Source organism: Phyllobates terribilis, unplaced genomic scaffold (genome assembly GCF_046119375.1).
Source record: "Phyllobates terribilis strain yellow unplaced genomic scaffold, ASM4611937v1 Scaffold_1__5_contigs__length_1240528914, whole genome shotgun sequence".
Lineage (NCBI taxonomy): Eukaryota > Metazoa > Chordata > Amphibia > Anura > Dendrobatidae > Phyllobates > Phyllobates terribilis.
In genome coordinates this window covers 492,976,789-492,993,400 of record NW_027362761.1, presented here as the reverse complement: position 1 = coordinate 492,993,400, position 16,612 = coordinate 492,976,789, and the positions used below count along the sequence as shown (strand labels likewise).

At 42.8% G+C, this 16,612-nt stretch overlaps 1 protein-coding gene across 4 annotated transcripts in view; it reads right to left on the bottom strand.

Moving 5' to 3' along the window:
- Positions 1 to 16,612, bottom strand: part of IQGAP2 (IQ motif containing GTPase activating protein 2) — a 366,951-nt gene that overhangs the window by 103,941 nt on the left and 246,398 nt on the right. For 3 of the 4 annotated variants that reach the window (XM_073680151.1, XM_073680153.1, XM_073680152.1), the window contains 5 exons: positions 13,125 to 13,212; positions 5,307 to 5,470; positions 2,477 to 2,637; positions 887 to 1,011; positions 628 to 791 (listed from right to left, as the gene is read on the bottom strand). In XM_073680151.1, coding sequence (XP_073536252.1) covers positions 628 to 791; positions 887 to 1,011; positions 2,477 to 2,637; positions 5,307 to 5,470; positions 13,125 to 13,212 — 702 coding nt within the window. The remainder of the gene's footprint in view (positions 1 to 627; positions 792 to 886; positions 1,012 to 2,476; positions 2,638 to 5,306; positions 5,471 to 13,124; positions 13,213 to 16,612) is intronic. The other variant, XM_073680154.1, reaches the window with a different exon arrangement.

Below are 16,612 nucleotides of genomic sequence, written 5' to 3'. Positions count from 1 at the left end.
TCACATAACTAAAAAAAAAAAAGTTTGATAAATATGGTTTTCCCATGCATCTGTAATTAGGGTTGAGCGAGTATGTTCTGTCCGAGTATGCTCGGGCCGAGCTCCGAGTATTTATAGCTGCTCGGTGATATGGTTGAATCGCTCCCGTGTGCATGTTTTGCAACTGTTTGACAGTTTTATTACATGGGAGGAATGTGTAAGAAATAGACATTCCTTACATGTAATAAAACTGTCAAACAGTTGCAAATCATGCACACGGGAGGGATTCAACCATATCACCGAGCAGTTGTAAATACTCGGAGCTCGGCCGAGCATACTCGGCGAAAGGGTTAATAGAACATACTCGCTCAACACTAATCTGTAGAAAATATTGGCAGTATGTGATTTTTTTGATAAGCTGTCCAGAAAAAAAAATCAAGTTGGAAGCCCTGGTCTACAGATATTTCCCAGCTTGCATGCATGAGCGACAGGTATCGCAGAAGTACAGGAGCCAGAAGATATCAGTAGATGTGGAGTCAGCTGCCCGGTTCACCCACCCACATGTGAGAGGGTCTGGATTACCCCTTTAATTATGTTTTATACAAAATGGTTTCTGTCTGCAAGGCGATCATAAAACAAAACACCCACCTTGCATTTCTGAATCTTGGCCAGCTGGAGAACATCGTGGTAATGCCAAGTGTTTTCTGGTGAAACTGCATGAAGTTTGGCACTTGGCGCCAAAAGAGCTTGCAGTGTATTGTCAGGAACGCTCTGTTCAAGGGCTTCATTAATGATCCCAATGGCAATAATCCCTAAAATATAATAATAATATTAAATATCTATGTATATGATCCGGTAAGTAATCAGCAGGTCTGTAGTATGGAGGGTAATGACATTTATTACTTACGCTCATTTTCTTCATGGATTTCACTATTGACTACATCAACGTAGTTCTGAATTTCATTCCAGCCTAAATAGCTGTGTCCCTGTGTGGCAGCCTGCTTCTTACTGGATACCAGTGTACTGACATAACTAAAAATTAAGAGCGTTTTAGTATAGAGGCAATGAACAAACTCAGAACTTCAGACTGCAAAAGCATTATCATCTCTGGAGAAAAAGTGTAGACAACCTATTAACCATCAATACAGTAAAGGTCCCATTGCACATTGAAGAAATGTCAATGATGTAGGTTCAGCAAAATCTCCAATGTGTATAAGGACCTCCCAGACAGAATCAGGATAGGGCATGTTGAATTTCAATGCCCTTAATCTGGAGGTACAAATTAGAATATCAGCAAAAAGTTAATTTATTTCAGTTCTTCAATACAAAAAAATGAAACTCATATATTATATAGTCATTACAAACAGAGTGATCTATTTCAAGTGTTTATTTCTCTTAATGTTGATGATTATGACTTACAGCCAATGAAAACACAAAAGTCATTATCTCCGTAAATTAGAATACTTTATAACAACAGCTTGAAAAATGTTTTTAAAATCGGAAATGTTGGCCTACTGAAATGTATGTTCAGTAAATGCACTCAATACTTGGTCGGGGCTCCTTTTGCATCAATTACTGCATCAATGCGGCGTGGCATGGAGGCGATCAGCCTGTGGCACTGCTGAGGTGTTATGGAAGCCCAGGTTGCTTTGATAGCCGCCTTCAGCTCGTCTGCATTGTTGGGTCTGGTGTCTCTCATCTTCCTCTTGACAATAAGGTCAGGCGAGTTTGCTGGCCAATCAAGCACAGTGATACTGTTGTTTTTAAACCAGGTATTGGTACTTTTGGCAGTGTGGACTGGCGCCAAGTCCTGCTGGAGAATGACATTTCCATCTCCAAAAAGCTTGTTGGCAGAGGGAAGCATGATGTGCTCTAAAATTTCCTGGTAGACGGCTGCGCTGACTTTGGTCTTGATAAAACACAGTGGACCTACACCAGCAGATGACATGGCTCCCCAAACCATCACTGATTGTGGAAACCTCACACTAGACCTCAAGCAGCTTGGATTGTGGCCTCTCCACTCTTCCTCCAGACTCTGGGACCTTGATTTCCAAATGAAAATTGGAACTCTGGGACCTTGTGGAGTGTGTCAATGACTGCCTTCTGGACATCTGTCAAGTCAGCAGTCTTCCCCATGATTGTGGAGCCTACTGAAACAGACTAAGGGACCTTTTTAAACACTTAGAAAGCCTTTGCAGATGTTTTTTGGTAATTATTTTAATTTACTGAGATAATGACTTTTGCGTTTTCATTGGCTGTAAGCCACAATCATCAACATTAACAGAAATAAACACTTCAAATAGATCACTCTTTTTGTAATGACTCTATATAATATATGAGTTTCACTTTTTGTATTGAAGAACTGAAATAAATTAACTTTTTGATTATATTAATTTAGTGAGATGCACCTGTATATCCAATGTCTATGGCCATAATAATGGGATATCCAGTCAAAATGATCGAATGACAAGTCCTGGACATAAAAGCTGATACGTACCGCTGTATATTGTCTTCTTCCAGATTATTGAGACCCATGGAGGGACTGATAAGGTGATTCTGGACAGAGGGGACATCATTTGTCTCCAAAGCTTCATTCACCAGTGCAACAGCAGACAACATCTCTACAGCAATAAACAGCTCCTCTTGTGTCAAGTGGTTCTGTATGAGCAAAGTATATAATTGTTAGAAGCAGTATACTGCCAAGCCAATTATGACATGATATTAGAAAAGCAATAAAATGAGCACAAGTTCAACTTTCTACTAAAAGGGACATAAGCTATATTGAGAATTAAGTGACCTTTACATTTAAACACTATACACACTACCAGTTTTGCATATTGGAAGTTGGTTGTGTGTGCACCGTGCTGCTGTCTTCACTAGCGATCATGTATCAGCACAGCTTCATTCCTGAAGTGACTTTCTCTTCTACAGCTGTGCTGAGACAAACAGTCCTTTCTGCTCCCTACACTCTCTTTACACAGCCTACTTGTGCCCTGTGCATGATTTTCGCAGTCTAATGTGTGATCTGCTATTTGGATGCTCACCCCCCCCACTCCACTGATCTGCCCTGTATATCCTCCTCCCTCTTCCTACTGTTATTCCTGTTACTAAAAGAAGTGAGGGGCAAATCAGAGCGAGACGACAGTACCAGTAGGCAAGCTCTGTCGGATCGATCTCAGATTTTGCTGGGCTCATGCATAGGCAAGGAAATTACACACACGGTGCACCAGCAAAACGATAGGAAATTTGCATTGAAAACTCATTAGAAAGTCATCAAGTTTACATTTAGAAAACAAATGAACAATTGTAAGGTGGCAGCTGGACAGGTCCTGGATGGGAGATGTGTGTCACTGAGGTGTCAAGCCTTGGTGATGTAGGATCCAGAGAAGCAGGCACCAGGATGTATAGTGCTAAGATGTGTTTTTATGGTCCCGGATTTTGGGTTTGGGTTCTAGGAGCGGCCATTAGAGCTGGAAGGGATTGGCCGTTCGCTTACCTCCAGTTACAGAACTTGGAACAACTACTTAAGGTAGCTGGTGCTGCCTCACTGCGGGCGCTGTGTGGAAAGATGAAAAAACCTGTGTTACACTGAGCAGTCTGCTGGGGACAGTCTGACCAGAAGTTTCTGTGTTTTCAGAGATACAGGAACTATGCACTGATAAGCTGGATGGTCTTTCTCCTCTTCAGTCCATAGGACAAAGCATCTGTGGTTTCCATAAAAAATTAAAAATTTTGATTCATCTGAGCACAGAACAGTTTTTCATTTTACATCAGACCATTTTAAATGCGATTTAGCACAGAGAAGATGGCAGCGTTCCTGGATTCTGTTGACATATGGTTTCTTTTTTGCATGATCGCACTTTAACTTGCATTTATGTACTGCACGGCGAACGGTGTTCACAATAATTTTTGGATGTATTCCTGAGCCCATGCAGTGATTTGCACAGCCGAATCGTGTCCATTATTAATACAGTTCAGTCTGAGGGCCCATAGATCTCCAGCATCCACAATTGACTGTCAGCCTTGTCCCTTGGGCACTTGAATTTCTCCAGAATCCCTGAATCTTTTGATATTACATACCGTACTGTAGCCAAAGTTTTTGCAATTTTATGTTAATGGAACATTTTTCTGAAATTCTTACACAATTTTTAGATGTAGTTGTTCACAGATTGGTGAAGCACTGACCATCTTTGCTTCTGAGAGACTCTGCCTCTTTAACATGTTTTTTTACACACCGCTATGTGACTTCGTTATAGACCCTCCAGCTGTTTTTCATTAGTAGCGCTTATTTTTCCAATCTTTTGTCAACACTGTCTTTACTTTTTTTATTTTTTAGATTAAATTGATACAGCCATCAATTTCTAAACGAGTTAATTTTTTCAAATGAAATGGAAAAATGTCTAACGTTCAACTTCTGGTCTGTGTTCTGTTGTGAATAAAATATGGCTATAAGAGATTACGATATCATTGCATTCTTGATTTCATTACATTTTACACAGTGTCACAACTTTTTTGAAATTAGATATATTATTAGTAATATGCAACATCGCTATAGAGGTAAAATACAAAGTTAATAGTAATAATAGCGGGAATTTGCAAAACCCAGTTAAAGGAGTATCTATGTTCTGTATTGGCAGTCATTCAACATGAACCTTAGTCATATGAATGAATAGACACCACGGCTTGTTACAAAACAGTTAATAGAATAGTTTTTTCTAATGATTTGTGTATGTGTGCGTTCATCACATAGTTTCTATTGAATGACAAAATCTGAGATCATGAAAACGAACGGAACTGATACAAAAAGTATATTAGAAAATTAATATACAATTATTTTCTGGAAGGTTAATGCTCTTCTTAGGGATCAAAAGCCACAGAAGATTCTGTTTACGTTGACACTGGCTCATGTTCCACTGGGTTTCCGATTTTTCAAAAAGGTACGACAGTGCTATTTTTTCTTGGTAAAAAATTGAAAAACTCTTGTACCAAATTATAATTCATGCTAATTCTGTAGTATTAAATGGGATCACAATGGAAATGGATCCAGCATAAGTCATTGATCCCAAGGCCATTTAAAAAAATATATAAATAACCCAAAACAATCAAACTAATTATTGAAAATTAAAATAAATTATCTACAGATGAAATATTACTAACAGTAAATAAAATGTTATCAGGAAATTATTTCTGCTTTGCATAAATACTAAAATACATTTCACCAAGATTTGTCTTGACTTTTCAGTGGTTACATCCCAGACCCACACTGAAACATATCGGCATATTAGGAGAAGCCTAGTAAAAATGTCTGCTTATCGGCAGTGCCTTACCGCTGGATTTTGTTTCTGGAGACTCAAGAGTTCATTTTGATATAACGTTTCTGCGGATGGATAGACGGCTGGCATATGTGCCTCAGGAAGCTGCAGAACCGCCAGGGTTTGGGAGGAATCCCCACTACGAATGGCATTATTTATTTTTTCCACAGCTCCTAGAGCTAAATTACGGTACATGAAAAATAAAGGTTAGTTTACCGATTGTTGTAATAGAATATGGAAGAGACAGTTATACTTACCGAGAGAGAAATACTGTATGTATGGAACATGAAAATGTACTTTATAATCTAGAATTAAGAAATCGAATCCAGAAGATGGAAGTGAAGTCAAATGTGAACCAACCACCAGTCAGAAAACAAGTAATTAGATTGCAGTCAGTGTGAATGGTGGAAAATAAGGTACTACCCCAGGGGTCTTGCAAGAGCCCTAATCATCATTACAATTCCTAGTGGAAAAAAATCCTAAAAAATTATGCTTCCCAAAGAGCAAACTGGTATGTGGCTGGTAGTGAATCAACCGACAGCATTGGGATGGTCTTAGTGAGCAGGCTTAGCAAGTGAGCATGAGCGAACGATATGAGCCTTCCAGACACTTCTGGCAGCATCTTATCTCCAAAAAGAACATAGAATTGTGTATGTTAAAATCTAGCATACCCAATCTTTCTTCGGAAGAAAGGAAGGGAGGGGGTGGCAGTGGGGCATTGACCAATTTCACAAAAAGTGAACTGTTTAACCAATATTTGATAAATATGTATGGTGTACCACCATATGTGAAGGCGCTCTTCTATACCTTCTATTTTTTATTATTGTACATAATGGGTTACATACAAAAATACAAATGTAAAATTACAGTCAAGAAACTAACAAATGACAGACTGGTACAGAAAGGAGAGGGCCCTGCCCTTGTGGGCTTACAGTCTACAGGATAGTGGAGGAGACAGTAGCTTGGGGGGTTGAGGCAGATTTGGTGGTGATGAGGTAGGTTATTGCAGACTGTAATTTTTCTTGAAGTGATGGGTTTTCAAGTTCTGTCTGAAAGTTCTGAATGTGGTGGATAATCGGACATGTTGGTGTACAGAATTCCAGAGGGTGGGAGATTCCCGGGAGAAGTCTTGGAGGCAATTGGGTGAGGAACGCATAAGTGTGGAGGAGAGAAGGGGTCTTGGGAAGACCGGAGATTTTGTGTTGGAAGATATCACCTCCTCATCTCGCCCCTATCTGTCGGTGTCCCCCGAGGTTCAGTTCTAGGACCCCTGCTCTTCTCCATTTACACCTTCTGCCTCGGACAGCTCATAGAGTCTCACTGCTTTCAGTATCACCTCTATGCTGATGACACACAGATCTACCTCTCTCTGGACCCGATATCACCTCCTTACTATCCAGAATCCCACAATGTCTGTCCTCTATTTCATCCTTCTTCTCTGCTCAATTTCTAAAACTTAGCATGGACAATACAGAATTCATCATCTCCCCCCCCCCCCCATCTCACTCAACCCCCCTACAGACCTATCCATCAAAGTCCATGGCTGCTCACTCTCCCCAGTTCCGCAAGCTCACTGCCTCGGGGTAACCCTTGATTCTGCTTCCACCACCAAACCACATATCCAAGCCCTTTCCACCTCCTTCCGACTCCAACTTAAAAATATTTCCCAGATCTCTACATTCCTTAATGGAGACTCTGCATAAACACTAGTGCATGCCCTCATCATCTCCTGCCTTGAATACTGCATCCTCCTACTCTGTGGCCTCCCTTCTAACACTCTTGCACCCCTCCAATCTATCCTAAACTCTGCTGCCCAATTAATCCACTCATCCTTTCGCTATTCCCCAGCCTTTCCTCTCAGCCAATCCCTTCACTGGCTCCCCATTGCCCAGAGACTCCAGTTCAAAACCCCAACCATGACATACAACACCATCTGCAACCTTTCCTCTATACATCGGTGACCTATAGTTTACCTGTATGCAGCCTGCGATCGTCATAAGATCTCTTTCCCTACTCCCCTCTTCCCACAATAGCATAAAAGACTTGTCTCGTGCATCCCCCCTACTTTGGAACGCTCTACCTCAACATATTAAGACAACCGCCTATCGTGGAAACCTTCAAAAGGAACCTGAAGACCTACCTCTTCCGACAAGTCTACAATCTGCAGTAACCCTCGCTCCACCATACTGCTACACGAAGAACTCTACCTTCACCTACTGTATCCTCACCCATCCTTAGTAGACTGTGAACCTGTGTGGGCAGGGTCGCCTTTCCTCCTGTACCAGTTGATGACTTGGTATTGTTCATGATTATTGTACTTGTTTTATTATGTATACCCTTTTTCACATGGAGCTCAAGAGCCATGGAGTAAATGGTGCTATAATAACAACAAATAATAATAAAATTGGTTCAGAGATATACAGAGAAGACAGATTATGGAGGCTTTGCAGGTTAACGTCAGTAGTTCTACATTGTAGAAGTAGTTCTACCTTCTACAGACTTTATAGAAGAGGTCTCCAACCTGTAGCTCAGGAGTCATATGTGGCGCGCGGACCTGTGATGTGTGGCTCGCGGCTGTCTACCAGCTTGGTGTATTTGCGCCAGGTCTAGCAAACATCTAAGAAGAGAAGGTCTTCAGATGGTGACTTTTGTGAGTAGAGCAGATGTAAATACCTGTATACTGGTATGTAAGGGTACGGTAGCGTGGTGAATATGCTTGATGCAGGAATACCGAATGGAGATAAAGTGGAACCTCTGGATGTAAGTAGACGTAACTATATTGTCTATAAAAGGAGGAGAGAGCAAGGTTTCGGTGCGCTTTCTGTGAGGATGTTTTGGCTATCATTATATAGGGACTGTGGGGCTTTTGGTGTCACTGTGGCGTAAGAGGTGGGGTACCGCTGAATGTGGATAGCAACCATCTATCAGAGGTGAATGAAGCTCTGAAGGTAATAAAGGCTGGGGACACCTGCTTTATATAATACACAATATTGATGGGATTCACAAGTATCTTAGGTGCAGGCTTGAAGGTGTTAAGGATCCCATGCACATTAGATAAAAGTCAGTCGAACATGCCAATTTCGGTGTGACCAGCCATTTGATGTGTATGGGGGTCTACCATCTCTTCCACCCCGACAGATGATGACTTAGAGGAGAAGGACTGGACAAGTGGAATTTCAATGCCAGGTCCTTTTGCTTTCAGGGAAGATAAGTCGATGCCAGAGGTGTCTAGCCAGAGGTGTCTTGCAGTGACTTTTTCTGTCCCCTGTTGAGAGCGGGAGTGAGGGCGAGAGAGCGGGAGTGAGGGCGAGAGAGCGGGAGAGAGGGCGAGAAAGCGGGAGAGAGGGCGAGAAAGCGGGAGAGAGGGCGAGAAAGCGGGAGAGAGGGCGAGAAAGCGGGAGAGAGGGCGAGAAAGCGGGAGAGAGGGCGAGAAAGCGGGAGAGAGGGCGAGAAAGCGGGAGAGAGGGCGAGAAAGCGGGAGAGAGGGCGAGAAAGCGGGAGAGAGGGCGAGAGAGAGAGAGAGCGCGCGAGAGAGAGAGAGAGAGAGAGAGCGCGGGAGAGAGAGAGAGAGCGCGGGAGAGAGAGAGAGAGCGCGGGAGAGAGAGAGCGCGGGAGAGAGAGAGCGCGGGAGAGAGAGAGAGCGCGGGAGAGAGAGAGCACGGGAGAGAGAGAGCGCGGGAGAGAGAGAGCGCGGGAGAGAGAGAGCGCGGGAGAGAGAGAGCGCGGGAGAGAGAGAGCGCGGGAGAGAGAGAGCGCGGGAGAGAGAGAGCGCGGGAGAGAGAGAGCGCGGGAGAGAGAGAGCGCGGGAGAGAGAGAGCGCGGGAGAGAGAGAGAGCGCGGGAGAGAGAGAGAGCGCGGGAGAGAGAGCGCGGGAGAGAGAGAGAGAGCGCGGGAGAGAGAGAGAGAGCGCGGGAGAGAGAGAGAGAGCGCGGGAGAGAGAGAGAGAGCGCGGGAGAGAGAGAGAGAGCGCGGGAGAGAGAGAGAGAGAGCGCGGGAGAGAGAGAGAGAGAGCGCGGGAGAGAGAGAGAGAGCGCGGGAGAGAGAGAGAGAGCGCAGAAGAGAGAGAGAGCGCGGAAGAGAGAGAGAGCGCGGAAGAGAGAGAGAGCGCGGAAGAGAGAGAGAGCGCGGAAGAGAGAGCGAGCGCGGAAGAGAGAGCGAGCGCGGAAGAGAGAGCGAGCGCGGAAGAGAGAGCGAGCGCGGAAGAGAGAGCGAGCGCGGAAGAGAGAGCGAGCGCGGAAGAGAGAGCGAGCGCGGAAGAGAGAGCGAGCGCGGAAGAGAGAGCGAGCGCGGGGGAGAGGGCGAGCGCGGGGGAGAGGGCGAGCGCGGGAGAGAGAGCGAGCGCGGGAGAGAGAGCGAGCGCGGGAGAGAGAGCGAGCGCGGGAGAGAGAGCGAGCGCGGGAGAGAGAGCGAGCGCGGGAGAGAGAGCGAGCGCGGGAGAGAGAGCGAGCGCGGGAGAGAGAGAGAGCAAGGGAGAGAGAGCAAGGGAGAGAGAGAGCAAGGGAGAGAGCGAGCATGGGAGAGAGAGCGAGCATGGGAGAGAGAGCGAGCATGGGAGAGAGAGCGAGCATGGGAGAGAGAGCGAGCATGGGAGAGAGAGCGAGCATGGGAGAGAGAGAGAGCATGGGAGAGAGAGAGAGCATGGGAGAGAGAGCGAGCATGGGAGAGAGAGAGAGCATGGGAGAGAGAGCGAGCATGGGAGAGAGAGAGCATGGGAGAGAGAGAGCATGGGAGAGAGAGAGAGCATGGGAGAGAGAGAGAGCAAGGGAGAGAGAGAGCATGGGAGAGAGAGAGAGCATGGGAGAGAGAGAGCATGGGAGAGAGAGAGAGCAAGGGAGAGAGAGCAAGGGAGAGAGAGAGCAAGGGAGAGAGAGAGCAAGGGAGAGAGAGCAAAGGAGAGAGAGAGCAAAGGAGAGAGAGAGCAAAGGAGAGAGAGAGCAAAGGAGAGAGAGAGCAAAGGAGAGAGAGAGCAAGGGAGAGAGAGAGCAAGGGAGAGAGAGAGGAAGGGAGAGAAAGAGGAAGGGAGAGAGAGAGGAAGGGAGAGAGAGAGGAAGGGAGAGAGAGAGGAAGGGAGAGAGAGAGGAAGGGAGAGAGAGAGGAAGGGGAACGGAGAGAGGTAGAGAGGAAGAGGGTAAGGGAGAGGGAGAGACTGCTTCAAATTTCGGGTCCCCACTGATTTCTATGGGGATTGAGTTCAGGTTCAAGTTCAGGTACAGTTCTGGTACCTGAACTGAACTTTGGACTAAAGTTTGGTTGAACCCAAACTTCCACGGGTAAGCTCATCCCTGCTCACAGCACATCCACCTCATGTGAACATACCCTTATAGCTCAGCAATGTAAATTAATAACAAGAAAAAGTACATGTAAGATTCAATGAATTATAATCCCTAGTACTTGCAGGTCCCTCGATCACAGAGCCCAATAGATTCATGTTGTGAGAACACATGGGAATAATTAGATATGTACAACTCAGACTCTCACACGCACAGCCAGACCTGCACCAGGCAGCAGATAGTGTCAATACATCCATATTAAAACACAAATTGCATGTCAGACCATGATCAGGGAACAATGCAGAGTATGATCCTCGAGGGGACAATTAGAACAATCGGCATGCAGATGCTGCACACAGGAACGGATGAGCGCAGAAGCTAGGTGTTAGTCCTAAGCGCATGGTTGGCACGATGCAAGTTAGTGGAAACATGAAGATTATGAATTTAAAACCTTCTTTCAAAGATAAAGAAAATAGACATTGTACAGTAAGGTATGCCAGTGACCTCACATGAACATTAAAATACTAAAAATTCACAATTAATTTATCTACCTGAAGGACATGTCATAGAAAAACAGAACATAAAACAGGGTTGGTTTCCTCACCGATTCTGATCACTGATTTACAATCAAAGACATGTAGTTTTATTCTGCGGTTTTATATCATTGTGAACAGTGAAAAGAACACACTTTACATGCAACAGCAATATAATGCTCCTTTCAATCCATCCAAAGTTTATCCTTCCCAATTGGGTCCCATGCGCTGTCCACAGTGCAGAATATGGACATTCTGGAAGGGGGGTCACCCGGTTTTGGAATACTTCTATGAGTTATGAGAGCTGGTGGACCCGGCGTGTCGATGTACTAATGTAAATACATTGCATACTAATCCTGAGTTGCAACTTTAGACTACAAAAGCAACTGAAGTCACTATTTTATAAGCTTCAGAGCAGAAATCTGCCACCATTTCGCTACTGGATTTTTCAGTAGGATTAGAATAGTCCATTCTTGCTTAACCAGTTGGGGCCTGAAGTCTTACGACTCACACAGTTTAGCAGAGTAGACAGGACTGAGCGCTGCCATTGTGACTGTGTAACCAATGGCAGGTCAATTAGTCATTCAAAAAAGCCCCTTCTACACTGATCAATGGAGGTCAGTCAGACCCCCACCAATCAAACATTGCTCACTTATCCTTTTGATAAATGAACAATATTTAAGTCCCGATGTAACAAATTGCCAGGTCACCTTTTCCACATTCACTGGCTCATGGGCTCTTAAAAGTCGAGTGTGTGCTATATGCCCCTGAATATCCAATATTCTTTACCTTGAGCTACATTGGGGCTTCCTCCACACTTTTTGAGGTCTGAGTAATAAGGCAAATTCTGCTCCAAGTCTACTATAGAATCTCCTCGCGAGACCGGTCAGAACTCTTATAAGGGGTTATATGGGTTGGACCATGAACAACATTTATCACCTATTTACAGTGTAGGGCATGAATATATGATCACTACCGATTATGAGAAAATGTCCTGTTTGAATGGACTCCAATCATTGTCTATGGGACTGATAGAGATAGCCGATTATATGCCCCAGCCATCTGTGTTTCAGTTCCATCAGCATTGAATAAAGAGGTGGGTTGCATGTGTGATCATCGCGCCATTCAGTCAGAGGACAAGAGACCCATGCTCTTGCAATAGGGAGAGTCCCAGTGATGAGGCCTCTAGCAATCATGGGTGATAATGACTGTCCATGGTTCAACCCCTTTATAAGGTAGACCCCATAGATAATTGCCGGAGGATCTTTCAGTGGACCGCTCTCTCCCTTGATTCTGCCATATACTTGGTTGACCACTTATGTGTTCTCCATGGGGAGCAAGTTCTGGCAGTGACTTCTCTGCCTTCAGAAGAAAAAGGATAGGGTGAGTGAATAACCAACGGCCCGATCCTTATCCGCCTCGAAATCAGTGGTTTCATCCAATTATGATCTAATGACTATGGCGGCCCTTTAGACTAGTTATCTAGAAGGTCCAATCCTACTGTGGACCATTGTTACATCCAGCAGAATTGCGAATGCAGCTGTGGACTATAATACTGACTGCATCTCATGATTCAGTACAATATAAGTAATACAATGTATTTACAAGTACTTATTCTCTACGTAGGCTGCAAAATGACATTGAAAGGATAAACCTCCTGTAAAATGTGTCTGAGGAATCACAATTTAATGGCATGATCTCATTTTTCCAGGTATGAAAGGAGCGGTAATATTGCAAATGGCTGATGCATGATCTGTAAAGCAATTTCAGCAGTTACTGTCACCAAACAGCTGAAAAAGCTGTACACATTGAAACAAAGAAACGTTAACTACCTGATACACAAAGAATACTCCCAACACTGCATAAAGTGGTCATTGGAGCAATTGCAACACTGAGAAGGACAGTAACAGAGACATTTATTGGAAAAATTGGTGGTTTATTAATCAACACACCTACATTTTCGGCATGCACTAATTCATGGAGATTAAGACTCAGGTGTAGGACACACAGTCATTGTAATGGTTACTCACTAAGCACATGAGCCTCAGCTTCATTATTGGCAACACTAACTTCTTTCTGAATCTCGCTTTTGTCAAGAGAACTGGGGACACCTGCTTTCTAGGATCAGGAGGAGAGAAACCTTCAGGTTAATGTTAAACCTTTGTTAAGAGCCAGTATTTGTCTTTCTATTTACAAATTATAATGACCAATAGCGAGGCTTCAAGAGAACCATCACTTGTCATAAATATAGATTATTGTTTTTTACATGGTCAAAATGCTGCTGATCTTCTGAATCTGGTGCGGATTTTTTTTTGTTTCAAAGTCTCTCCATTCCTGAGATATGGTCTCTTTCTCCCTATATATACCCAGTTGAAACCAGAAGTTTACATACACTATATAAAAAGACACATATGCTTTTTTTCTCAATATCCGACATGAAATCAGAATAAACCTTTTCCGTTTTAGGTCAGTTAGGATTACCATAATTTTTAATATTTGCCAAATGCCAGAATAATGAGAGAGAGGGAATGTTTTAAGGCATTTTTATTACTTACTGCAAAGTCAAAAGTTTACATAGACTAAGATTACTATGCCTTTAAATAATTCTGGACTGTCCATATTATGATATCATGTGTTTGCAAGCTTCTGATAGGCTTTTTGGCAACATCTGAGTTAATTAGAGACACACCTGTGGATGTATTTTAATACACACCTGAAACACACATTCTTTGTGTAGTAGCACCATGGGAAAGTCTAAAGAAATCAGCCAAGATATCAGGAAGAGAATTGTAGACTTGTACAAGTCTGGCTCATCCTTGGGTACCATTTCAAGATACCTGAAGGTGCCGCGTTCATCTGTACAAACAATTATACGCAAGTACAAACAAGATGGGAATGTCCAGCCATCATACCGCTCAGGAAGGAGACGGGTTCTGCGTCCGAGAGATGAACGTGCTTTGGTCCGACATGTGCATATCAACCCAAGGACAAAAGACTTTGTGAAGATAATGGCGGAATCTGGTAAGATTGTGTCAATATCCACAGTGAAACGAAAGGCCACTCTGCCAGGAAGAAGCCATTACACCAAAAGAAACATAAAAAAAGCCAGATTAATGTTTGCAAATGCACACAGGAACAAAGACCTAAAACGGGAAAGGTTTATTTTAATTTCATGTCAGAAACTGAGTGGCTTCTTATATAGTGTATGTAAACCTTCTGGTTTCAACTGTAAATTTAGTCTTCTTAGCCAAGTGGCTCTAGTCATCACCTCTTATTTTTAGAGAGGAGAAAACCATATTTCAGGCAGGAACTAAAGAAAAACAATGGCAGATTCAAGAGAACAATGGAATTTACACCTTATAAAAAATTGTATGATAAGTGATTGGTTTTCTTTAAAAATGTAAGCAGTTTTTATCACATTTCAAGATTACAGAGAAATGTTAAATATAAAGTTGAGTAATTTTGCAAAACTTTGATTTATCCATTTTGTACAAGTTGTAACAGTAAGTTTATCTCACGATACATATCCATGGTATCTCTCAATTTAATCTGTACATAAATAAGGCAGCACGTGCACCGCACGGGAGTTTTCAATTCAAGGCTAGTGCATCAATCCCCAGCATTATTGCTTACCTAGAGGCACCCACAGGGATCTGCTGTATTCTATCAAATCAATGTCATACTGTATGATACTGTAGCTAATGAAACTTATAATAATATACTGCATTTTTTTAATTGTTCTTTTTTTTTTTATAAGTGATTCACTTTGAAAAGAGAACAATAAATGGCAAAATTCTCACAAAATTACTCAACATTTTAAAGAGCTATGAAATATTCTTCAACACTGGAGCTGAACTTTAAACTACAGAACACTGGCCACTTTTTCTAGAATCAACCAATATAGATAAAAGGCAAAAAGAAACATAATATCTGAAAACGAATTCTAACAAGACAAAGCAAAATGAAGCAATCTACACAGTAATAACCAGTGCAAAGTTTCTCTTGGTCACCTGGTCAATATAAAGGCGTGAAATCAGATTTGTAGATTTCATGAGAATGAGATTAGTCCAAAAAAGGGTGACTGAATCATAGCAGGTAAATGACTTTAAAGTGATGCTCTATCTCTAGAAATGAATTACTCAAATAACTTCCAGTGAAAAGTTTGACTCTACCATGTTGTAGTAATTTATTAGCCCACATCTCCTGGACACACCCATGGCTTTCTGATCACTACAGTGTTTAAACCTTAGAGGTTCTTTAGGACCTAAACAATTTTGGTTACATATGAGGATAATTTGCTTTAGTTACTCTATAATACAAGTTCTGTTGCTTGTACAACAGACAGTGGCTCATAGGCTGCACTATTTTTTTTACCAAAATGTTTCCAGTGCCATATACTGTATTGCAGTAAATGGCACAATAACATTGACCCTTTTCACTACTCCATATGTATACTCAGACACTCCCCACAGGAAAATTGGCAAGTGAACTATTAATAACATTAAGGCCAACAAGTTGAAAGAGCAAAGTTAATAACTAAAAATTTGATCCCTAGAGTGAACCTTTCACCATTTTAAGCATGATAAACTGCCAAATGCCAAATCATGAACAGATTAAAACGTAGTTTTTATTTTTGTAGTTTATCTGCGCCATCATGGAGATATTAGTTTGAAACATTTAGGGTATAATTTATGCTATAGTTCGCCTGAGTATTACCAGGGATTTGTCTTCGGGCCGTGTACTTCTTCCCCTGCTTGAGCTTGACGAATCATAAGCAGGCAGCAACATACAGGGGAGAAAAGAACACACCCTCCTCTCCCCACTGATTTCTGCAGCTCCTGTGTAGAGATACAGCACAGTTGTGCATCATTACAAATACACTTCCAGAACTCATCTCACGATGAGTCAGTGTGGGAGTGGGGTGACAGCTGACAGCACTTTGAGGTGAGATCGGGGAGTGTTTGTAATGATACATAACTCAGCTCTGCTGTATCTCTACACAGTAGTTCCACAGATCAGTAATGAAAGGAGGGTGTGTTATTTTCTCTCCTGCATAACGCTTCCTGCTTATGATTGGTCAAGCTCATGCAGAAGTACACGCCTCCAGAGCCAAATCTCTTGTAACACCCAACTGAATTTACATAAATTGCCTAAACTTTACAAGCTAATATCTCAGCAACAGACAGGAGAAATTAAAAAATATAATCTATGTTTTACTCAATCCATGGTATGGCCAGTTTAACATTTTCAAACTGGAGAAAGGTTTGACTCCACTCACTTTTACATCTGGAGGTGAGCGGTGTCAAAAAACATCATGTCTATTAATGCCTGTTGTATGGAATCAGCAGGTATTGTGCACTTGTCTTACTCTAATCAATAGGATGGATGCACAACACCTATTGATCGCACAAACAGCCTGGTAGGTATCAGTAGACATGCAGTCACCTGGCTCATCTCACTTCTACACAGGAAGGAGAATGGACTCGTAAAGTAAAGCATGCTGATTTAGTTAAAGTGA